General features: G+C 47.2%; 2 protein-coding genes across 4 annotated transcripts; one reads left to right on the forward strand and one right to left on the reverse strand.

Annotated features, from left to right (window-relative positions):
* Positions 1-285: 285 nt before the first annotated feature.
* Positions 286-11,868, reverse strand: LOC148502536 (interferon-inducible GTPase 5-like). 3 transcript variants are annotated; one of them, XM_088449746.1, is made up of 3 exons: positions 11,672-11,868; positions 4,943-5,577; positions 286-4,352 (listed from the first exon to the last, which is right to left on the reverse strand). In XM_088449746.1, exons 2-3 carry the CDS (start codon positions 5,572-5,574, stop codon positions 3,239-3,241), a joined length of 1,746 nt encoding a protein of 581 aa, XP_088305872.1. In that variant the 5' UTR covers positions 5,575-5,577; positions 11,672-11,868; the 3' UTR covers positions 286-3,238. The 3 variants fall into 3 exon arrangements, with proteins under 3 accessions (XP_088305872.1, XP_088305871.1, XP_088305873.1); XM_088449745.1 differs by having other exon boundaries at positions 11,649-11,868; XM_088449747.1 differs by lacking the exon at positions 11,672-11,868 and adding an exon at positions 7,767-7,862.
* LOC148502537 (uncharacterized) lies at positions 11,654-25,115 on the forward strand. The gene is made up of 3 exons (XM_088449748.1): positions 11,654-12,011; positions 14,974-15,622; positions 22,141-25,115. The coding sequence occupies exons 2-3, from the start codon at positions 14,976-14,978 to the stop codon at positions 23,183-23,185; spliced, it is 1,692 nt and encodes a 563-aa protein (XP_088305874.1). The 5' UTR covers positions 11,654-12,011; positions 14,974-14,975; the 3' UTR covers positions 23,186-25,115.

Here is a 25,115-nt window from a genome sequence, read left to right on the forward strand (position 1 = left end):
CAATTGCAGCCATGTTTTATCTAATTTGATCACCTAGGTACGTTACCAAGGTAACGCTGGCAGAGAGGTGCCAATTTGCTCTATAACTATAGCTACCAATCAGACTCTTGTCTACTTACACGAGACAGATAAAAGCTAATTGATGCTCGATTTCCATTGGTTGTGTTCCTGCATATTTCAGTGAATATTGTTAAATAACCCCTAGTGTGTGTGTGTGAGCATGTAACAGACGCTAACAAGTGCCAAACAGCCTTTACACCATCAAATACTCCTCAGTCTCATGAAATTGTTCTTTTATTTTTGAGATCAGTGAAATAATATGTCAGTCACTTGCAGGCATGCAGATGTGGCTTTCCATAAAAAGCTGTCATCGGGAAAGGAATCAACTGTTAGTATACCGTTAACAGGCTGCTGAGTATACTGGTACTATAGAAATAAAGGTGATCAAACATGTTTTAAACGCAAGACAAGATGGAAACAGCAGGTGGGGCCTATATATATATATATATATATATATATATATATATATACATATATATATACACACACACACTCACACACATATATATATTTATACAAACATACATACACACGTGTGTGTATATGTGTATATATATATATATATATATGTTTGTGTGTATGATATCACACCTACAGTATATATAATATTATATACCCATTTAATGTAGAACATCTACAGTATCATAATAATTTTGCACATCTTGGAGCTAGGTTATACTGCATAAAACAAGTATAGTTGGTAACAAGTCTCATATTGTAATGTCACGGCTGTATTGGCATTACCGAGTACATAAATAATAATAAATAACTATTAACAAAACAAGCTGTGCTATCTATCTGATCTGATTGAAAAGGACAAACCTATTTCCTAAGATGGTAAAGTGTACAACCAATATGTAAAGAATGCAGCCTATTTATTCTCTATGAGCCAGTGACCTCACTCATAGGGAGATGTATCAAGCCTTGGAGAGAGAAAGTACCAACCAATCAGCCCCTATCTGTCATCTTACAGGCTGTATTTGAAGGATGAAACTTAGAAACTGATTGGTTGTTACGTTCTCTCTCGCCAAGACTTGGTACATATCTCCATGGAGGCATCAAAATGGCTGAATCCACTGTTTCTAGGCAACCGGTACACTTTAACTGGCAGAGGATTTTCTAGGATTTGTGAAATGGCGAAAGAGGAGGATAGTAATGAGTAGGGTTAATGAAGAAATGGGTGTGTATATTTATATATATTATATATATATATGTGTGTGTATATATATATATATATATATATATACCCACACACACACATATATATATATATACAGTCAGGTGCATAAATATTGGGACATTGACAGAATTTTCATATTTTGGCCTCTATTCACCACCACAATGGCTTTGAAATGAAACAAACAAGATGTGCTTTACCTGCAGACTTTCAGATTTAATTTGAGGGTAATTACATCCAAATTGGGTGAACGGTGTAGGAATTACAACGGTTTCTATATGTGCCTCCCACTTTTTAAGGGGCCAAAAGTAATGGGACTATCAACTCAAAAGCTATTTCATGGACAGGTGTGGGCTATTCCCTCGTTAGTTCATTATCAATTAAGCAGGTAAAAGGTCTGGAGTTGATTCTAGGTGTGACATTTGCATATGAAAATTCTGTCAATGTCCCAATATTTATGCACCTGGCTGTATATCAGGGGTGGGCAACTTGCGGCACTGCAGCTGCTGTGGAACTACATATCCCAGCATGCCTTGCTCGTTCTGCTGTTAAGGCGTGCTAAAAACCGTAATGCCTGTTGGGATGTGCAGTTCCATAGCAGTAGGAGTGCCACACGTATATCTCATAAACGGGATACGGTCAGAATGCCGACCGCCGGGATTCTGACGGTCAGAATGCAGAAGCCGGAATCCCGAAGGTAAGTACTGGGGGGTAGGTTGCAGGGGAGGGGGGTGTTAGGTTAAGGCTGTGGGGATGGAAGATTAGGTTTAGACACTAGAGGGGGGGGGTTAGATTTACTCTGTGGGGAGGGAGGGTTAGGGGTTAGGATTACTTACCTGGGGCGTCGGCATTCTAACCTGATCGGGACGTCGGCGTCAAGATTGTGACAGCAGGGATCCCGAGTGCCGGCATCCCGTACCCATCCCCTTATAAACACCATCATTAATTCAACTGCCAGGTCTTATCAACTTCTTGTCCTTGTTTTGTCATTACAGGAAAATTTATTTTTAGTTCACTGAGGTTAAACACAAAGTTATATTTTGCATGGATCAGCATTATTCTGCTGCATGTATCCGGGTGGAATATCTCACCTTATTTTAGCTTTGGGTGCAGTTTTCATTTTATATGTTACATTTATTTTTCAAACTTTCTCATAAATATTCATAACAAAACCGGTCATGGTCAATCTGGACAGTTAAGAATTACACAGGCTACAGGGCTTCATTGCAACTAGTTCACATGGGTGATACACGTCTGCAGCTTTCACTATGCAAGCTTACACATGTCCATTAAATAGCATGAAGCATGTGTTATTCATGTTTGTCCAGACAGAGCATCCATTCTAGTAGATAACTGTACGTGTTATAATAAGGTAGAGAGTACTAAATACTGATCCTACGCTTAATATATTTCCCCCAAATATATAACCAGATAATAAAAAAAACAAACATATTCATCTGCTGCCTTATGTTTGAAATAAAGCGAGTACAAACACAAGTTACATCTATAAGAATTTTCTAAAGCTGGGATTCCAACGGTCGTTTGTCAATTAAACTTGCAAAGAAGGTAAAGAGGGTTTATGAGTAGACTCGATGCAAATTCACTTGATTAAAGTCTGCTGCAATTCCACATAAAAAAAAACAGATAAGTCTAAACAGCACTCAGAAGTGCTGTATTTTAGAAATAAGGATAACTAAAAACTGATCATTTAGAAAGTACATTATACATTGGGTGATACAGGTTGAACGTTTTTTTGGTGGGTTTCGCCCATTAATAGCCTACCCAACAAAGTGGTGTTGATTATGTGGTATTTAGGTAGAATTAGCAGCATTATTTATGACTTTAATTGTTGGGGTTTATATAATGGAAGGCTTATCTGTAGATGACGGGTAGATCGCTAAATGGCATTTTTCCTTTACCATTGCTAAAATTAGATAGCAGCAATATTAATTGAAATAATTAAATGCTTTAGCAATAAGGTTTATTAATGGAATTTAAGGTCTAAGCAGGGGATTGCGCTTTTGCTAGTACTCTTTGTGCATCCTCTGACATGGCCTCCAAACATCGACTCAATACTAAATAGCTGGCATGGAAAGCAATCCCTCCAGTGGCCAAGGAACCCAAGAGCGGAAATCTGTGCAAAAATACTCCCGCCACCTCTAACCCAATACCAGTGGCTGAGCCTAGCAACTTCCCAACGAGCTCACGTGTCACCCCCTTCCCTGCAGGACTCTGGATCTCCAGCATCAGTGTGGGAACTGGGACCCCAGACTTATGGGACAAGTTGGCGAGCGAGTCAGCATCCAGACCCAACTCTTGGCGATAGGTGTCCAGACGTGCAGTCAGTAAAGAAAGGTCACATGAAATGGCTAATCCAGGGACAGGTACACTGGCCACCAGACTGGAGATTAGTGCCACCTTCCAAACTTCCTGGGAAAGTGCCTCTTTTTTCTTCTGAATTACTTCAGCGGAGAGGTTTGGGAGCGAGAGTAGGAATGCTCGCAATTTCTGGCTGGAGAGTCTCTTCTCCAGGTGACTCAATAACCTATGAAATTCAGGCCCTGGAAGTTTAGCAGGAGACAGAACGAAAACGTCATTGTTTATGGGTCCTTGTGGGGCTTCTTCGTTCTCACAATCCTGGATAAAGACGCTGTCTTTGCCCTCCTTCTTGAGTTCTAGAACCAGTGATGTATAACTACTTGAGGCCTCCTGCCATGGCGTGAGGAACAGTAGGGTAAAGTCGTAGCGGCTGATGTGCACACTTTCCAGGTACTTTTTAGGCTGAGACTCCAGGCTCTCCATTCCAGGGAGGTCCCACAAGCTGGCCTTTGGGTACTTAAGACTAGGATACTCAATTGGATTTTCTGGATTTCCGCCATGGGCCGCACCGTCCTCCCCATTGGTCAACCCGTGGAGGCAATTCAGAATAGAGTGACGGAAGCCTGGACTGCCGCCCATTAGTGCAAGATCAAACCGTGTGTCTAACAGAGAGTCCAGCCTGCTCTGGATGAATCTGACCATCTCCGAAATGCCTCCCCTCTCCAATGCAGACTGCAACTCCGCAATCTCTTCATATCCTATCACCTCATACCCCTGCTGGGCAAGACACAGTGGTCTGTGGATAAAAGGTGGCAACATTAGTTAAATAGGCAAGATATGTAATATGGTACAAAAGGGAGTGTTACACAAATAGGAAAACAGGTAAGGGGGGGACAAAAAGGGGGAGGGCACAGTAAACGAAACTGTAATATAGTGTTCATTCTAGCACGCTGCACCTGTCACAAAACCTGTGCAGTTCCTCCTACCTCCCTGGGCTGTCACTCTCTGATCTGGTGCTTCTAGCACACTCAGCTGATGCCACAAACTGCTGAAATACAGACCAGTGTGCTAGAAGCACCAGAGCAGAGGGCAACACCCCAGGCAGGAAAGAAGAACTGCACGGGCTGTGACAGGTGCAGGGTGCTAGAATGAACACTAATGGATGTACACCAGGGAACGGCTTTGTAGCAGCATTAGCATAAAGTCACAGACGCAACTGCGACAATAGACGGCCATGACTGCACCTGACAGAATCAGGCCCATAGTGCACCAACACCTGTCAGAGCATTTTAACTCTTCCTTACCTGCAGTCTATTGCTGTAACCTTCACCCTTCATGCCATAATGCCAGGTAAAAAAAAAAAAAGACACCAAATTGACTTCTTACCTGCCACACACTTTTGAGGTCTTCTCAATTTCTGCCTTCAAACCTGGAGTATCCATCTTAGATGGCTCAAACCCAGACACCAGGAAAAGAGGTGCAGCTCCCATTTCTGACATTTTACCAAACGGCAGTAGAGTGACTGAGCGTAACACTGACAGCACTTCCGCCTTTGTGTACTCCTCCCTCATCCTCCTCTTCAAGGTATGCAAGTCACAGTCCACCTTAGTGCGCACCAAGCAGAATCTTTTACCCTGAGTGAGCGCACTGCAAGCCAGCTCCACGTGAGTCTGTGAGAAGTGGGCATCAGTGACCAGAAGCAGCAGATCAGCCTCTGGAATCCACTTCTCAGGAGACCCGTCATCCAGCGGCAGCTCCCAGAGAGTCAGACCTGGGTGGGATGGGTGAAGGTAGAGTAATGGGCCACCAGGCCGGTTATGATGAAGGAAGGTAGCTCTTGAATGCTGACCATTTTCGGAGAGACCCAGAAGCGCCTGTATCAAAACAGTTTTTCCAACACCTGGACCTCCTGCAACAGCAACGGAAAAGTCCCAGCAGTCCTCAGGAGGGGAGTCACATAGCGTGTTCTTAGCTTCAGGTTCCCCATCGGACAAGCTCAGCTCACTGAATGTTTCCATAACCTGTAATGGCAGGGGGAAGAAGGGATATATGTGTAGTGCAGCATTATAATATCTGGTGCTACATAACTTAGCATTGGGATAGAGAAGCAGGGTTGGCAAGTCTTAGGGAAATGACCACCCATCATGGATGTGCTTCCAAAATTATGATAATCTTGGAGCATGGCAGCTGTGGAAGAGCGGGTGTGGGGTGGATCTGAGTGTACAATAACAAAATATAGTTAACATAATATAATAGGATGATTATGAACTTGTTATAAAATGGGTTGCAGGGAACAAATTAGAACACGGTGCACGCATGACATTATTATAGAATGGGTAATAGGGAATAATTTAGAGCATGATGTATGTAGGAGACTGCAGCAGAATGGGAAGCAGAACCTATAGCATATATCAAGGATCGGAGGAGAGGACAGGAGGATGGGTAAGTATAATAGGGTGGAGAGGACAGGAGGATGGGTAAGTATAACATAGAGGGGACAGGAGGATTGGTAAGTATAACATGGAGAGGACAGGAGGATGGGTAAGTATAACATAGAGGGGACAGGAGGATGGGTAAGTACAACATAGAGAGGACAGGAGGATGGGTAAGTCTAACATAGAGAGGACAGGAGGATGGGTAAGTCTAACATAGAGAGGACAGGAGGATGGGTAATTATAACATAGAGAGGACAGGAGGATGGGTAAGTATAACATAGAGGGGACAGGAGGATGGGTATAACAGGGAGGGGACAGGACGGGGTCTGTGGATAAAAAAGTGGAAACATCAGCTAAATAGGCACGATATGAAACATAATATAAAAGAAGTGTTACACAAATACTGTACAAAAAAACAGGTAAGAAGGATATATATATATATTATATATATAGGATTTGTAAATGATAAGCTAAGTCAGTATGTGTATCAGATTATTATAGCAGTGTTTAGGATGATGGGGTACGGGGAATAACTAAGATTGGGTGTATAGATGATGATATTATTGGATGATGTGCACTTAGTGAATTAGAGTGAAGTTGGTGTATTATAGGAAGGATATGTGAAGTCACAAACAAAAATAATATAACAAGTGACCGCACTAATGGGTCACCTAGAATATATGGTAGACAGAAAAAAAACTTAATTAGTTAACATGAACTGGAAATTGGCTGTTGCTATCAAAAACACAGTGGTCACTTGGCAAAGGTGTAAAGAAAAAAGATGGTGATAGCGCAAATATATGAGATTCTATTGAGAAAATGGAAAAAATAGGATGACAGTGTGTGTGAAATTACACTTCATTAATCTATCATAGGCAGATATATATTAAATAAATACATTAAAAAAAAAATCGTTATTCAACAATACATATTGAAGGGGATATAGATCCTATTAGTATATAGGTCAATATAAACCTGTGTACTGAGAAATAGTGAGGATATGTGAAGTGTAAAAGGGTACAATACGTGACAGCAGGGCATGTGTATTATGTGATGGGGTAAATACAGCAGGGCATGTGTATTATGTGATGGGGTAGATACACAGGGCACATGTATTATGTGATGGGGTAGATACAGCAAGGCATGTGTATTATGTGATGGGGTAAATACAGCAGGGCATGTGTATTATGCGATGGGGTAGATACAGCAGGATACGGGTATTATGTGATGGGGTAGATACAGCAGGGCACCTGTATTATGTGATGGGGTAGATACAGCAGGGCACCTGTATTATGTGAAGGGGTAGATACAGCAGGGCACCTGTATTATGTAATGGGGTAGATACAGCAGGGCACGTGTATTATGTGATGGGGTAGATACAGCAGGGCACCTGTATTATGTGATGGGGTAGATACAGCAGGGCACGTGTATTATGTGATGGGGTAGATACAGCAGGGCACCTGTATTATGTGATGGGGTAGACACAGCAGGGCACCTGTATTATGTGATGGGGTAGATACAGCAGGGCACCTGTATTATGTGATGGGGTAGATACAGCAGGGTACGTGTATTATGTGATGGGTTAGATACAGCATGGTACATGTATTATGTGATGGGGTAGATACAGCAGAGTACGTGTAGTATGTGATGGGGTAGATACAGCAGGGCACGTGTATTATGTGATGGGGTAGATACAGCAGGGCATGTGTGTTATGCGATGGGGTAGATACAGCAGGGCACCTGTATCAGGTGATGGGGTAAATACAACAGGTCACCTGTATTATGCGATGAGGTAGATTCAGCAGGGCACGTGTATTATGCGATGGGGTAGATACAGCAGGGCACGTGTATTATGCGAAGGGGTAGATACAGCAAGGCACCTGTATTATGCGATCGGGTAGATACAGCAGGGCACCTGTATTATGCGATGGGGTGGATACAGCAGGGCACCTGTATTATGTGATGGGGTAGATACAGCAGGGCACCTGTATTATGTGATGGGGTAAATACAGCAGGGCATGTGTATTATGCGATGGGGTAGATACAGCTGGGCACCTGTATCAGATGATGGGGTAGATACAGCAGGGTACGGGTATTATGTGATGGGGTAGATACAGCAGGGTACGTGTATTGTGATGGGGTAGATACAGCAGGGCACGTGTATTATGTGATGGGGTAGATATAGCACGGTACGTGTATTATGTGATGGGGTAAATACACAGGGCACATGTATTATGTGATGAGGTAGATACAGCAGGGTACGTGTATTATGTGATGGGGTAGATACAGCAGGGCACGTGTATTATGTGATGGGGTAGATACAGCAGGGCACGTGTATTATGTGATGGGGTAGATACAGCAGGGCACGTGTATTATGTGATGGGGTAGATACAGCAGTGCACGTGTATTATGCGATGGGGTAGATACAGCAGGGCACGTGTATTATGCGATGGGGTAGATACAGCAGGGCACGTGTATTATGCGATGGGGTAGATACAGCAGGGCACGTGTATTATGCGATGGGGTAGATACAGCAGGGCACCTGTATTATGCGATGGGGTAGATACAGCAGGGCACCTGTATTATGAGATGGGGTAGATACAGCAGGGCACCTGTATTATGCGATGGGGTAGATACAGCAGGGCACCTGTATTATGTGATGGGGTAAATACAGCAGGGCATTTGTATTATGCGATGGGGTAGATACAGCAGGGCACCTGTATCAGGTGATGGGGTAGATACAGCAGGGTACGGGTATTATGTGATGGGGTAGATACAGCAGGGCACCTGTATTATGTGATGGGGTAGATACAGCAGGGCACCTGTATTATGTGATGCGGTAGATACAGCAGGGCACGTGTATTATGTGATGGGGTAGATACAGCAGGGCACCTGTATTATGTGATGGGGTAGATACAGCAGGGCACCTGTATTATGTGATGGGGTAGATACAGCAGGGCACCTGTATTATGTGATGGGGTAGATACAGCAGGGTACGTGTATTATGTGATGGGGTAGATACAGCAGGGTACATGTATTATGTGATGGGGTAGATACAGCAGGGTACGTGTAGTATGTGATGGGGTAGATACAGCAGGGCACGTGTATTATGCGATGGGGTAGATACAGCAGGGCACGTGTATTATGCGATGGGGTAGATACAGCAGGGCACCTGTATCAGGTGATGGGGTAGATACAGCAGGTCACCTGTATTATGCGATGGGGTAGATTCAGCAGGGCACGTGTATTATGCGATGGGGTAGATACAGCAGGGCACGTGTATTATGCGATGGGGTAGATACAGCAGGGCACGTGTATTATGCGATGGGGTAGATACAGCAAGGCACCTGTATTATGTGATGGGGTAAATACAGCAGGGCATGTGTATTATGCGATGGGGTAGATACAGCAGGGCACCTGTATCAGGTGATGGGGTAGATACAGCAGGGTACGGGTATTATGTGATGGGGTAGATACAGCAGGGTACGTGTATTATGTGATGGGGTAGATACAGCAGGGCACGTGTATTATGTGATGGGGTAGATACAGCACAGTACGTGTATTATGTGATGGGGTAGATACACAGGGCACATGTATTATGTGATGAGGTAGATACAGCAGGGTACGTGTATTATGTGATGGGGTAGATACAGCAGGGCACGTGTATTATGTGATGGGGTAGATACAGCAGGGCACGTGTATTATGTGATGGGGTAGATACAGCACAGTACGTGTATTATGTGATGGGGTAGATACGGCAGGGCACGTGTATTATGTGATGGGGTAGATACAGCAGGGCACGTGTATTATGTGATGGGTAGATACAGCAGGGCACGTGTATTATGTGATGGGGTAGATACAGCAGGGTACGTGTATTATGTGATGGGGTAGATACAGCAGGGTACGTGTATCAGGTGATGGGGTAGATACAGCAGGTCACCTGTATTATGCGATGGGGTAGATTCAGCAGGGCACGAGTATTATGCGATGGGGTAGATACAGCAGGGCACGTGTATTATGCGATGGGGTAGATACAGCAAGGCACCTGTATTATGTGATGGGGTAAATACAGCAGGGCATGTGTATTATGCGATGGGGTAGATACAGCAGGGCACCTGTATCAGGTGATGGGGTAGATACAGCAGGGTACGGGTATTATGTGATGGGGTAGATACAGCAGGGTACGTGTATTATGTGATGGGGTAGATACAGCAGGGCACGTGTATTATGTGATGGGGTAGATACAGCACAGTACGTGTATTATGTGATGGGGTAGATACACAGGGCACATGTATTATGTGATGAGGTAGATACAGCAGGGTACGTGTATTATGTGATGGGGTAGATACAGCAGGGCACGTGTATTATGTGATGGGGTAGATACAGCAGGGCACGTGTATTATGTGATGGGGTAGATACAGCACAGTACGTGTATTATGTGATGGGGTAGATACGGCAGGGCACGTGTATTATGTGATGGGGTAGATACAGCAGGGCACGTGTATTATGTGATGGGTAGATACAGCAGGGCACGTGTATTATGTGATGGGGTAGATACAGCAGGGTACGTGTATTATGTGATGGGGTAGATACAGCAGGGTACGTGTATTATGTGATGGGGTAGATACAGCAGGGCACGTGTATTATGCGATGGGGTAGATACAGCAGGGCACGTGTATTATGCGATGGGGTAGATACAGCAAGGCACCTGTATTATGTGATGGGGTAAATACAGCAGGGCATGTGTATTATGCGATGGGGTAGATACAGCAGGGCACCTGTATCAGGTGATGGGGTAGATACAGCAGGGTACGGGTATTATGTGATGGGGTAGATACAGCAGGGTACGTGTATTATGTGATGGGGTAGATACAGCAGGGCACGTGTATTATGTGATGGGGTAGATACAGCACAGTACGTGTATTATGTGATGGGGTAGATACACAGGGCACATGTATTATGTGATGAGGTAGATACAGCAGGGTACGTGTATTATGTGATGGGGTAGATACAGCAGGGCACCTGTATTATGTGATGGGGTAGATACAGCAGGGCACGTGTATTATGTGATGGGGTAGATACAGCAGGGTACGTGTATTATGTGATGGGGTAGATACAGCAGGGTACGTGTATTATGTGATGGGGTAGATACAGCAGGGCACGTGTATTATGTGATGGGGTAGATACAGCAGGGCACGTGTATTATGTGATGGGGTAGATACAGCAGGGCACGTGTATTATGTGATGGGGTAGATACAGCAGGGCACGTGTATTATGTGATGGGGTAGATACAGCAGGGTACGTGTATTATGTGATGGGGTAGATACAGCAGGGTACGTGTATTATGTGATGGGGTAGATACAGCAGGGTACGTGTATTATGTGATGGGGTAGATACAGCAGGGCACGTGTATTTATGTGATGGGGTAGATACAGCAGGGTACGTGTATTATGTGATGGGGTAGATACAGCAGGGTACGTGTATTATGTGATGGGGTAGATACAGCAGGGCACGTGTATTTATGTGATGGGGTAGATACAGCAGGGCACGTGTATTATGTGATGGGGTAGATACAGGTGCCTATAGAGCATGGAGAGATAGGGGGTAGCCATCATTTAGGTGGGAGGGGAGAATGGGGGGGGTCCCCCTTTCCTCACTGGTTATAGGTGCAGTATATTGCCTGGTGGGGGGTGGAAGCCCCTCGGTGTCAGGGCCCGGACGGATTTCCTCAGGCAGCAGCACATACACCCGGCCTGGTTGTTGTGTCCTTCGGCTTCGTTCTCTCTGATCTCTGCCTCCCCCTCCTCCTGACGTGCTGCCCATGTGTCCCCCCTCCTCTCTGCAGAGTCATCATCTCCTCCTCCCCGGCCTGATACACACAACACAGGCCTGTGACACTCACTATTATATATACACACTATTATATATACATACACCCAGCAGCAGCAGAGACCAGAGAGAGGACTGACTGGCATTATTATATACTCGCTCCTGCCTATAGCATCGAGTCTGTGCAGCAGGCAAGTATGATGCAGCATGTTCTCATTTTACTGTCACTGTGTAATTATGACCTCCTGTGTATAGCACTATGTTACCCTATTTGCCCCTCTATCCTTCCGCCCATTGTTTGACAGTTTTACCTCCCTTCCTACCCACTGTGCCCCCTCCCTCTGCACCTTCACTGTGTCCCCTCCCTCTGCACCTTCACTGTACCTAGCACCTCTGCACCTTCACTGTGTCCCCTCCCTCTGCACCTTCACTGTGGCCCCTCCCTCTGCACCTTCACTGTGCCCCCTCCCTCTGCACCTTCACTGTACCTAGCACCTCTGCACCTTCGCTGTGTCCCCTCCCTCTGCACCTTCACTGTGTCCCCTCCCTCTGCACCTTCACTGTGACCCCTCCCTCTGCACCTTCACTGTACCTACCCCCTCTGCACCTTCACTGTGGCCCCTCCCTCTGCACCTTCACTGTGACCCCTCCCTCTGCACCTTCACTGTGACCCCTCCCTCTGCACCTTCACTGTGGCCCCTCCCTCTGCACCTTCACTGTGACCCCTCCCTCTGCACCTTCACTGTACCTACCCCCTCTGCACCTTCACTGTGCCCCCTCCCTCTGCACCTTCACTGTACCTACCCCCTCTGCACCTTCACTGTGCCCCCTCCTCTGCACCTTCACTATGACCCCTCCCTCTGCACCTTCACTGTGACCCCTCCCTCTGCACCTTCACTGTGACCCCTCCCTCTGCACCTTCACTGTGACCCCTCCCTCTGCACCTTCACTGTGACCCCTCCCTCTGCACCTTCACTGTGGCCCCTCCCTCTGCACCTTCACTGTGACCCCTCCCTCTGCACCTTCACTGTGCCCCCTTCCTCTGCACCTTCACTGTGACCCCTCCCTCTGCACCTTCACTGTGTCCCCTCCCTCTGCACCTTCACTGTGACCCCTCCCTCTGCACCTTCACTGTGACCCCTCCCTCTGCACCTTCACTGTGTCCCCTCCCTCTGCACCTTCACTGTGACCCCTCCCTCTGCACCTTCACTGTGGCCCCTCCCTCTGCACCTTCACTGTGACCCCTCCCTCTGCACCTTCACTGTGGCCCCTCCCTCTGCACCTTCACTGTGACCCCTCCCTCTGCACCTTCACTGTACCTAGCTCCTCTGCACCTTCACTGTGTCCCCTCCCTCTGCACCTTCACTGTGACCCCTCCCTCTGCACCTTCACTGTGGCCCCTCCCTCTGCACCTTCACTGTGACCCCTCCCTCTGCACCTTCACTGTGACCCCTCCCTCTGCACCTTCACTGTGACCCCTCCCTCTGCACCTTCACTGTGGCCCCTCTCTCTGCACCTTCACTGTACCTAGCTCTTCTGCACCTTCACTGTGTCCCCTCCCTCTGCACCTTCACTGTGACCCCTCCCTCTGCACCTTCACTGTGGCCCCTCCCTCTGCACCTTCACTGTGGCCCCTCCCTCTGCACCTTCACTGTGACCCCTCCCTCTGCACCTTCACTGTGACCCTTCCCTCTGCACCTTCACTGTACCCCCTCCCTCTGCACCTTCACTGTGACCCCTCCCTCTGCACCTTCACTGTACCTAGCCCCTCTGCACCTTCACTGTGTCCCCTCCCACTGCACCTTCACTGTGACCCCTCCCTCTGCACCTTCACTGTGACCCCTCCCTCTGCACCTTCACTGTACCCCCTCCCTCTGCACCTTCACTGTGACCCCTCCCTCTGCACCTTCACTGTGGCCCCTCCCTCTGCACCTTCACTGTGGCCCCTCCCTCTGCACCTGGCCCTTGGCATTCTGCAGCTTCCCTGTGGCCCTTAGCTCTACAGCTAATTTCCTATAGCATTATTGTGCTCCCTGTAAATCATATTGTACCATTATGGCCACTTATTGGAGGCCGAGGTTACCCTTCATCTTGCTGCCTTTTTGTTACTTTTTTTCCCTCTTTTACCCTATTGTCCTATTGTTATATATAATCTCGCTGAAGGGATCCTTAATCTTTCTCTCCCTATGCTGCTATGTCATTGTGGCCCATAACCCCATTCACCCTTGTTTATATTTAACATTGCAAAATGGTGGAGTCTGCAGCCTCTTCCTCCCCACCCCGCTGCCTCTTTATGACGCATCTTGCTCTTCACACGGCTGCATTGTGGTTGATCCATTGTGACCCCGTTACTTGGCATTTACTTTATACGTTGTATATTGTATGTAGTGTTGAGTGGCTTAGAACGTTAGATGCATTTTGCATGCAGTTTATGGGTGTGCGCGTCATTTTCACTTTGTTGTCTGATTTTGGCCCCCTGTGTTCCTTCTTATTTTGCTTTTTAGCATTTAAGTACTGAGCCCCTGGTATCTTTGGCCCTGATTCAGACCCACTCGCAAGCGGCTGTCCGCTCGCAAGTGGGTCGATGGTCTGCACTGAGCATGCGCACGACGGAGGGAGCTCCGTTGTGCGCATGCGCCAGACGCGACGAGTGAAGGAAAGTCCTTCGCTCGTTGTGTCTGATCAAAGGGGGCGTGCTGTCGATGTTGATTGACAGCACGCCCCCTTTGGTGGGCGTGCCGGGGGCGTGCCTCCCTGACGGGGGCGTTCCCAAGGGAACGCCTCCCGTCAGAAGCCGGCCCACTGACATCACTAGTGATGTCAGTGGGAGTGATTTTGGCTCTGATAGAGCCAAAATCACTGCGGGCCTTGCGGTTGAAAACCTAAACCGCAGGCTCCGGCTCGCAGTTTCGATGGTCACGACCATCGCGGCCATCAAACTGCACGCTCGTATAGGCTGTGGGTGGTGACCCACAGCTATACGAGCGTCCAGGAGGACGCTCCATTTTTATGGAGGGCGGCCCTCATTCAGAGCGTGCGCTCTGCTCAGAGCGTACGGCTCTGAATGAGGGCCTTTGTCCGTATGCCCCTTTCTCATTCTCTGTATCTTTATTTGTTTAATCATTAATGTTTTTTTTTCCTTGTATGGAGTAGACATGGCGGAAGCTGAAGTACCCGCAGACGGATCTTCCGGACCACCTGCCCCTGACACATCTCCGTCTCCAGAGTCGCTCAGTTTCACTGTCGCCATCATCGGACCACAGGGATCGGGAAAAAGCACACTAGCCCGGTCTCTTTGTCACCACACAGAGCAATTCAGTCCTAGTTTCTTGGAATCATACTTTAAGGGAGTGGAGGGATCTCATGACGTCGGGCAATTTACTTACCCTCCTTTGCCCAACGTGACTATTCTTGATTACCAAGGGTACAAATCTGGTGACTCTTCCACCGCGTATCTAGAAGGCATTAAGCCTGACGCTGTGCAGTGTCTTGTGGTAACATTTGGGGAATCTATTACCCCTGCAGACCTGCAGCTTCTAGGGGCCCTTAAACATTTAGGAAGACCCTTCTGTGTGGCGCAGACTCACGTTGACCTTACTCTACACACAGAAAAGAGACGTCAGGGAAAGAGTTATTGGAGAGGGCAGACACTGCTGGGCCTGAGGGGCAAAACACTGGAACTGCTGGGCGGAACTGGGCTGCCAGAATCCAGCCTCTTTCTGGTATCTTGCTTGGAACCCCAGAACTATGACTTTCCAGGGATGGTGGATTATATTGAGAGGGAGATTCTGCAGTGGAAGAGGTGAGTGGGGGAAACGAGCTGGCAGCAAGTTTTCAGGGAGGCACGTGCCCCTGCAACCCACGATTTGATTACATTTAATATTAGTATAATATATACATAAAACAGTATATTTACGTCTAAACATGACCTGTTAGGGATACTTGAGGGTTGCAGGTGAGAACCACTGGTCTAGAACAGCGCTTCTCACATCCAGTTCTCGAGACACACTAGCAGTGCATGTTTTCCAGGTCTCCTCGCAGAATCACAAGTGAAATAAACCAAACGGGTGTAGTATATGTCGACATTCAGGATATCGACATGTTCAGAATGTTGATATGGACATTATGTTGATCTGTAACATGTCGACATTCAGAAATGCCAACATGGTCATAAAGTCATGTTTATTATGCCGGCATTGTGCATGTCAGCACAGCATTTTTCACTATTTTAGCCTAAACCTAAACTAAGCACTAAAATGTTACGTCGACATTTTGGCTTCTACATACACAATGTTGACATAGTGTCCATGTCGACATAGGGCTCGATTCAATTCGAATTGAATAGCGCCGGGAAGGAGCTCCCGGAACTATTCAATTCTGCGCGCTAGGTCGGGGAATGCCCGTTCTCCCGCCCCTCGCGCCTTAAACAGCGTGTTTAGTCGCGAGAACAGGGATTCTCCCAACTAAACTTCCCGGTGTGATGCTGTTTCCGCCGCGCTAAGAGCAGAAAACAACATTGTGCCTGGACTTTTGTCGGATTAAGAAATCCTTAGTCGGGCTTAGCAGTGCGCTGAATTGAATAGCTTCGGGAGCTCATTCCCGGCGCTATTCAATTTGCGTTGAATTGAATCGAGTCCATATTGTCCATGTCAACGTTCAGTACACGTCAACATTCTGATTGTCTACATGCTTAATGTCAACATTCTGACCAGATACCCATTAGAACCACCTGTAGTTTTTTTAAAATGTCAGTCAGTAATGAATACACCTGTGCTCCAGCAAGGAGATATGGAAAACATGCACTAACAGTGCATATTTTCCATATCTCCTTGCTCGAGCACAGTGGTCTAGTACACTGATTAGTTTTGTACAGTGGACGATAGCTTAACCCTCTGTGTACTGCCAGATTAATGTTTTTCAGTTAGTACAAAAGGATTTATAAAATATTAAAAATTTAGCTTCAAAGGTCATCCATGCAAATGAATGAATTATTCACTACTGTAATTGTCTATGATTTCTCTTATAATGGAATATGTTTTTTTAACGGGATTATCCAAAATGTTTGCTTTTTCAGGGTATTTTTTTAATCCTTACTTTGGAACACCATGCTTAAAACAGACTAGGGGCCTGATTCAACAAGGATTGCAACTGCGATTACGCACGCAATTGGCTGATTGTTGCGCTCTGCGCAAGCATCGCAGTGTGCGTGCGCGAACCGGCCGCTGCGATCGGGACTACGATCGCAGAGACTGCGCAGACCTATCGCAGAGTGATTGACAGGAAGTGCTGTTTGTAGGAAGTGACAGGGGGGTTGGTCGGCGAAACAGAGGTGTGCCAGTGCATTTGAATGCAGGGGCGTGCATAAACGCAGCTTGTGTACTGAGGTTTATGTAATGAGGTTAGCAAATCCTGAGTAAGGTCAGACCTAGTGCAAGCGTGCGTGAGGCTCCCATTGTACTCGATGTTACTGTTGGTTTCGCAGTCTTGCTAAACTTTAAGAATGTGTGTAAGGTAAGTTGGGCATCCCTATGTAGTGCCGCAACGGCATAGCGATTGCAATGGATTAGCATATCATCACAGTCAGACTGCGTGCGTAATAGCAGCCTGTTGCGATCCGTAGTGAATCAGGCCCTAGGTTACATTTAGATTTGACCCCGTTCTTTCTCACACTGTCCAAAGTATTCTCATTAAAGTCTTTAGCAGTGCTCCTCTCAGTGAGATCTTTATCAGTGCTCCTCTCAGTGAGATGTTTAGCAGTGCTCCTCTCAGTGAGATGTTGAGCAGTGCTCCTCTCAGTGAGATGTTGAGCAGTGCTCCTCTCAGTGAGATGTTTAGCAGTGCTCCTCTCAGTGAGATGTTTAGCAGTGCTCTTCTCAGTGAGATGTTTAGCAGTGCTTCTCTCAGTGAGATGTTTAGCAGTGCTCCTCTCAGTGAAATTTTTAGCAGTGCTCCGCTCAGTGAGATGTTTAGCAGTGCTCCTCTGAGTGAGATGTTTAGCAGTGCTCCTCTCAGGGAGATGTTTAGCAGTGCTCCTCTCAGTGAGATGTTTAGCAGTGCTCCTCTCAGTGAGATGTTTAGCTGTGCTCCTCTCAGTGAGATGTTTAGCTGTGCTCCTCTCAGTGAGATCTTTAGCAGTGCTCCTCTCAGTGAGATGTTTAGCAGTGCTACTCTCGGTGAGATGTTTAGCAGTGCTCCTCTCGGTGAGATGTTTAGCAGTGCTCCTCTCGGTGAGATGTTTAGCAGTGCTCCTCTCGGTGAGATGTTTAGCAGTGCTCCTCTCGGTGAGATGTTTAGCAGTTCTCCTCTCGGTGAGATGTTTAGCAGTGCTCCTCTCAGTGAGATGTTTAGCAGTGCTCCTCTCAGTGAGATGTTTAGCAATGCTCCTCTCAGTGAGATGTTTAGCAATGCTCCTCTCAGTGAGATGTTTAGCAGTGCTCCTCTCAGGGAGATATTTAGCAGCGCTCCTCTCAGTGAGATGTTTAGCAGTGCTCCTCAAAGGGAGATGTTTAGCAGTGCTCCTCTCAGTGAGATGTTTAGCTGTGCTCCTCTCAGTGAGATCTTTAGCAGTGCTCCTCTCAGTGAGATGTTTAGCAGTGCTCCTCTCAGTGAGATGTTTAGCAGTTCTCTCAGTGAGATGTTTAGCAGTGCTCCTCTCAGTGAGATGTTGAGCAGTGCTCCTCTCAGTGAGATGTTTAGCAGTGCTCCTCTCAGTGAGATGTTGAGCAGTGCTCCTCTCAGTGAGATGTTTAGCAGTGCTCCTCTCAGTGAGATGTTGAGCAGTGCTCCTCTCAGTGAGATGTTTAGCAATGCTCCTCTCAGTGAGATGTTTAGCAGTGCTTCTCTCAGTGAGATGTTTAGCAGTGCTCCTCTCAGTGAAATCTTTAGCAGTGCTCCTCTCAGTGAGATGTTTAGCAGTGCTCCTCTGAGTGAGATGTTTAGCAGTGCTCCTCTCAGTGAGATGTTTAGCAATGCTCCTCTGAGTGAGATGTTTAGCAGTGCTCCTCTCAGTGAGATGTTTAGCAGTGCTCCTCTCAGTGAGATGTTTAGCTGTGCTCCTCTCAGTGAGATCTTTAGCAGTACTCCTCTCAGTGAGATGTTTAGCAGTGCTCCTCTCAGTGAGATGTTTAGCAGTTCTCTCAGTGAGATGTTTAGCAGTGCTCCTCTCAGTGAGATGTTGAGCAGTGCTCCTCTCAGTGAGATGTTTAGCAGTGCTCCTCTCAGTGAGATGTTTAGCAGTGCTCTTCTCAGTGAGATGTTTAGCAGTGCTTCTCTCAGTGAGATGTTTAGCAGTGCTCCTCTCAGTGAAATTTTTAGCAGTGCTCCGCTCAGTGAGATGTTTAGCAGTGCTCCTCTGAGTGAGATGTTTAGCAGTGCTCCTCTCAGGGAGATGTTTAGCAGTGCTCCTCTCAGTGAGATGTTTAGCAGTGCTCCTCTCAGTGAGATGTTTAGCTGTGCTCCTCTCAGTGAGATGTTTAGCTGTGCTCCTCTCAGTGAGATCTTTAGCAGTGCTCCTCTCAGTGAGATGTTTAGCAGTGCTCCTCTCGGTGAGATGTTTAGCAGTGCTCCTCTCGGTGAGATGTTTAGCAGTGCTCCTCTCGGTGAGATGTTTAGCAGTGCTCCTCTCGGTGAGATGTTTAGCAGTGCTCCTCTCGGTGAGATGTTTAGCAGTACTCCTCTGAGTGAGATGTTTAGCAGTGCTCCTCTGAGTGAGATGTTTAGCAATGCTCCTCTCGGTGAGATGTTTAGCAGTGCTCCTCTCGGTGAGATCTTTAGCAGTGCTCCTCTCAGTGAGATCTTTAGCAGTGCTCCTCTCAGTGAGATGTTTAGCAGTGCTCCTCTGAGTGAGATGTTTAGCAGTGCTCCTCTGAGTGAGATGTTTAGCAGTGCTCTTCTCAGTGAGATGTTTAGCAGTGCTCCTCTCAGTGAGATGTTTAGCAGTGCTCCTCTCAGTGAGATGTTTAGCAGTTCTCCTCTCAGTGATTAGCAGTGCTCCTCTCAGTGAGATGTTTAGCAGTACTCCTCTCAGTGAGATGTTTAGCAGTGCTTCTCTCAGTGAGATGTTTAGTAGTGCTCCTCTCAGTGAGATGTTTAGCAATGCTCCTCTCAGTGAGATGTTTAGCAGTGCTCCTCTCAGTGAGATGTTTAGCAGTGCTCCTCTCAGTGAGATGTTTAGCAGTGCTTCTCTCAGTGAGATGTTTAGCAGTGCTCCTCTCAGTGAGATGTTTAGCAGTGCTCCTCTAAGTGAGACACTCAATGATCAGCTGTCATTGGGTGGGGTTACAGCTATCAAAATTATTCATTTGGGTGCATAGTGCCAATAACTATTATCTCTTGTGGTAGAGTCTTTTTAATATACTGTACACCCACTTTGCTTTAATTACCAAAAAGCACACAGTCCTGCCTCTTTTGATAATGCTATGCAAGAGGTTAATTAAACATGATGTGAGATTTACCAACAGGTATAAGTGGTGATGATTGACAGGTAAAAAATAGCCAGTTTTTGCATGGCTTCTAAATCTTCTGTATTTTGAATTGAAATCCATAACAATTATTATACCACTTGTACTATATCATATAATTAAGTATCCCTTTAAGTGAAAAAACATTAACATGATTCCATGACCCTTTTCTAAACTAGGGATGGACAACAGAATCCCGGCATCGAATGATCGCTGGGCTTCCGACATCAAAACATGCGATGCGATGGCTACTAGCCATCGCATCATTACCATACGATGGTATAACCATCGATGCTTATACTATACGCAGAAGCAGCCAAAGCTTTGCACTTAAGCACATTATGTGCACATAAGCTGCGCTACGGTCACCATTTCTAGATTCAGTTGAAGCAGTCAGCCCATCGGATGGGCATTTGAAGCAGCATCCAGTGGATGGCATCCATCACAAACTCACTATTTGATGGAAAAAGTGCTTCCATCGAAACGGGAACATCGATGGTTGCTAACCATCAGTTTTCGATGACCATCCCTATTCTAAACTCATGGGGGGTTGCCACTTTGTGAGATGAACCATTGTTCATGAGAACATAGGGCCTGATTCGGAGCCGCTCACAAAAAGCGAGCGTTCGTCTGAATCAGGGCGGCCGCTTTTTCTTTAAATCCGGCCTCCTGGCCGCTCGCATAGCTGTGGGTGACACCCACAGCTTTTGCGAGCGGCCAGGTGATGGTCGCGACTATTGCGACCATCGGGCTTGCGACGAGACCCTTGTGGTAGGGTCTCGTTCCCGCAAGCCTCAGTGAGCTTCAGGCTCTAACAAGAGCCGGAAACTCACCACTGGCATCACTCCTTCAGGAACGCCTACGTTTGGCCAGCCACCCCCCCCCCCCCCCCCCGACCCACCTACCAAACGGAGCAAGCTGTCGATCAACATCGACAGCCGCCCCTTTTGGATGATGAGAGCGCCGGAGCAAGTAATTTCTCGCACACTCCAGGGCATGCGCAGTGCGCATGCCGACCCTCTTGCGAGCGGGTCTGAATCAGGCCCATAGTCCATCATTTCACTAGCAACTGATAACATCACAGAGGTTCCTGAATAACTGATAGGATGGATGGATTCTCAATTCACTAAGGGGGTCCTTCAGACCCACTCGCAAGCGGCAGTACGCTCGCAAGTGGGTCGATGTTCCCCACTGCGCATGCGCACGACGGAGGGAGCTCCGTCGTGCGCTGTGCGCGAGACCCGGACTGCGACAGCCAAGCTGTCGCTCGGGTCTCGCACCAAAGGGGGCGTGCTGTCGATGTTGATTGACAGCACGCCCCCTTTGGTGGGCGTGCCTGCCAGACGGAGGCGTTCCCATGGGAACGCCTACCGTCTGAAGCCGGCCCCACTGACATCACTAGTGATGTCAGTGGGAGTGATTTTGGCTCTGATAGAGCCAAAATCACTCCAGGGCTTGTGGCAGGGAGACCCTACCGCAGGGTCTCCGTCGCAAGTCCGATGGTCGCGATGGTCAAGACAATCGCGACCATCTTTTTGGACGCTCGTATATGCTGTGGGTGGTGATCCACAGCTATACGAGCGTCCAGGAGGACGCTCCATTTTAATGGAGGAGGGCCCTGATTCAGAGCGAGCGCTCTGGTCAGAGCGTCCGGCTCTGAATCAGGCCCTAAGAGCGAATGATTTTGTTAGTGAACAACATTCCGACAAATATTGGTTCAGTCTACAAACCTGTTGCTAGAGGAAGCTGTTATACTTCATAGAATCATTGTTAAAGTTGATGGAGACTGCAACAGTTGCAGTGAAACATATTCAGGACTGAATCATACTGATTTCTTAAATACGTCTCTCTTTGCTTACAGGCCAGGTGGTTACAACTCCGAAACTCACTGCCAAGAGCTGGTGTCAGTGTTTGAGGTGCAGTGCGATCAAGAAGGGCTGTCTGAGTTCTGTTCCCTTCTCAGTATCTTCCTAGACAACCCCCCTCCCGTGTCTGCTGTGGTGGGTGTGACTGGCAGCGATAAAGACGGCATACTCTCTGCCCTCTGTGAACCCCCACTCTCCGGTCTTGTAGTGAGACCTCTCCCTGGTCCTGGTACACCACCGATGTCTGTGGAACAGTACCTGCAGAACCTGCAGTCAGAAGCCTGTGATGTCTACTTGATTGTTGGCTCGGGCATGGACAACAGCTCCCGTGCCACACTTGTGGAAGCCTTGGTGGCAGCTGGCAAACATTGTATGCTGATTGGTGGAGAAGGAGACAGAAGACATAAACATGATGTAAAGGGGCAAGTGGAGGGAGGTAAAAAGTGCCATGCTGGCACTGACTTGCCTGGACTGCGGGTGGCTTTGGAGAAGGGAGGACCTCAGCTCGTGAGAGAGAGACTCCTTCACGCCATCCCTTCCATCATTGTTCAGCTGGTAAGGAGAGAGCGGCGAAGGCTTATGATGGGGATATATGACCTCTGCCTGGATGTGTGTGCCAAGTCTTCTCAAGGGCTGCTCCCAGAAGCTCTGTCCACCCTCTCCTCCGCCCTTTCTTCATTCCGTGCACGCTTTGGTTTGGATGATGACTCGATAACACTAATTACTCAAGTGACTGGCTGCAGTGCTGAAGATTTGCGCTCCGAGGTCCAGTGCACCCTGGCACAGAACCCAAGTGCAGAACAGCTCCTTCAGATGGTATCCCAACCTCTTTCTCTCTCGGAGATCGTCTGGAGTTACATACCGCACTGGGGAGGTGGAGAAGAAGCTCCCGCCAAACTGTCACAAGAACGCACCTACCGGCTGCTTGTGGAGGCCGTCTGGGGCATGGCCGAGGACGCCGAGCGGCTAATGCTTCATGGGTGTACCAATCAAAAGGCGGGGAAAGAAAGGACCGCCATCTGCCACTGGCCTTGTGTGTGATCTTTTTTGCTGGCCAATCAGCAGCCCAGTTGCACCTTTACACTTTTGTGTATCTTTGTCTAGGTGGGACGTTTGGCACTTTGCTTTATCCCAAACTTTGTGAAAGTAACATACACATGCAAAAATTAATAACATGCAGTTTTGGGACAGTAGTGCTCATAGTATTCTCAATCTAGAGTAGGTATGATAAAATAGGGCCTGCCTGTCAAGCCTCAAAGATATTCGTTGTAGTAGATGCTCAATGTGTTTTGAATATCTGAAGTATTGTACCTGCATGGTCCGTATTACCAGCTGTCTCCTGCATACATGCCAATGTGGTAATTACGTGTTGCTGAATAAATATTGTATGCCAAACTCCAGTCCTTCCCACGGATCCCAGTCTAATTTACCTTTAGCGAATGTAGGCTGTCCCATCAATACCTGCCAGCTTTAAAAAAAAATGTTTAGGTTATTTCAATGAAGAGGTCTCGGGTAACCGTACAACAGACTGGAATGTGGGGTGGAACATTAAAACCGAAATCCTTTATTGTGTAGAGTCGGGAGGTGGGCGAGTAGATAAGGACCTTAGAACACAAGATGGCAGTAAAGTTTCATGCTGAGTCTTAGAATATAATAACCTCCACTTACTGCTTACGCAGGAAACCTGCTTTTCAGCACATCCTAATTGTTCCTTTTTTTAACTTCCTTTCGTTGGTTTGTTAGCACATAAGATGCAGACAATTTGCAAATCCTTATTTTTAAGTGATCATGTCTTCTTTCTTTCTAAGGAGTGCTAATAGTTCCAAAGCTTACCCGAGCATAAGGACGCCACCCGCTGCCTTCTCATCTGCATACGACGTTGCTCACCTGCGTAAATATCGGTAACATCGACGCACATCGAGCGCCCCCCTTGCCCTTGCGGAAGGTGTGACCAGCCGGAGACTCGGCAGCTCTCCTGATACGCCGTGGGCTCTCGCGCTGCGTAGGAGATCGCAAAGGCTAATTGATGCACGCCCACGTAAAGGCGTTTTAATGTTCAGAAACGCCTGCGTTTTTCTGGCCACTCCCCATTACCTCCCCCATACGCTTTGCAAATGGGTTCTCCGCGCGCGGAATCGCAAGACAATCCAGCGCATGCGCAGTGTGGCATGTAGGCATGTGCAATGGCAAACATTCGCTCGATCTGCGTAAAAATCACCATTGTGTTCGTCTCTGAATAAGACCCATGGTCAGATACACAATCTACATCTGGCCTATGAACACACGCTTAAACTTAGGGTATGCATAAATGTACGTAAAGTATACGTCTATGGCAGTGGTTCCCAAACTTTTTTGTATCACGGCGCCCTGGAGTATCAGCATTGTTTGCACGGCACCCCTAAGCCAAACGTTTGTTGTTGAGAAATTCAGAGGTAAAGTAGTAAAGTTAAGTAAATTGTGCTTACCTGTCATCCTTAGGTTTGGTTATGTGATGGGGGACAGGTTTGCACTTTTATTTGTCCAAATATTTACATTACATTCACCATAAATAATTAGACTTTGTGCTGGACCACCAACCTGAGGCACCCCTGCGAAGGTCCCGAGGCACCTCAGGGTGCCACGACGCACAGTTTGGGAACCACTGCTCTATGGGGTGAAATAATAACACGCCAGGTTATGTGTATGTTGCACGAGAATGACGACTTGTTTGCACTAATAAACTGTAATTAGCATATGAGAAACCGTCCTCTCGGTTGTTATACGTTGTTATAAGTTCATAAAACATGGCTAGTGATTTCTTGCAACTTGTGTAGAAACAATAGCTAGAAGAACTTGTTATTTCTTAATGAGTCGCATGTCATTGCAGAGAGCACCACTAGCTAACAGGTGTGCACAGGTGTATGACGGTCGCTGCCTATTTATATTCATGTTTCTTGTCATGATCATTTAACTAATAAACAAGCTGCTGTTA

This window comes from Taudactylus pleione, unplaced genomic scaffold (genome assembly GCF_031769625.1).
Source record: "Taudactylus pleione unplaced genomic scaffold, aTauple2 ptg000494l, whole genome shotgun sequence".
Lineage (NCBI taxonomy): Eukaryota > Metazoa > Chordata > Amphibia > Anura > Myobatrachidae > Taudactylus > Taudactylus pleione.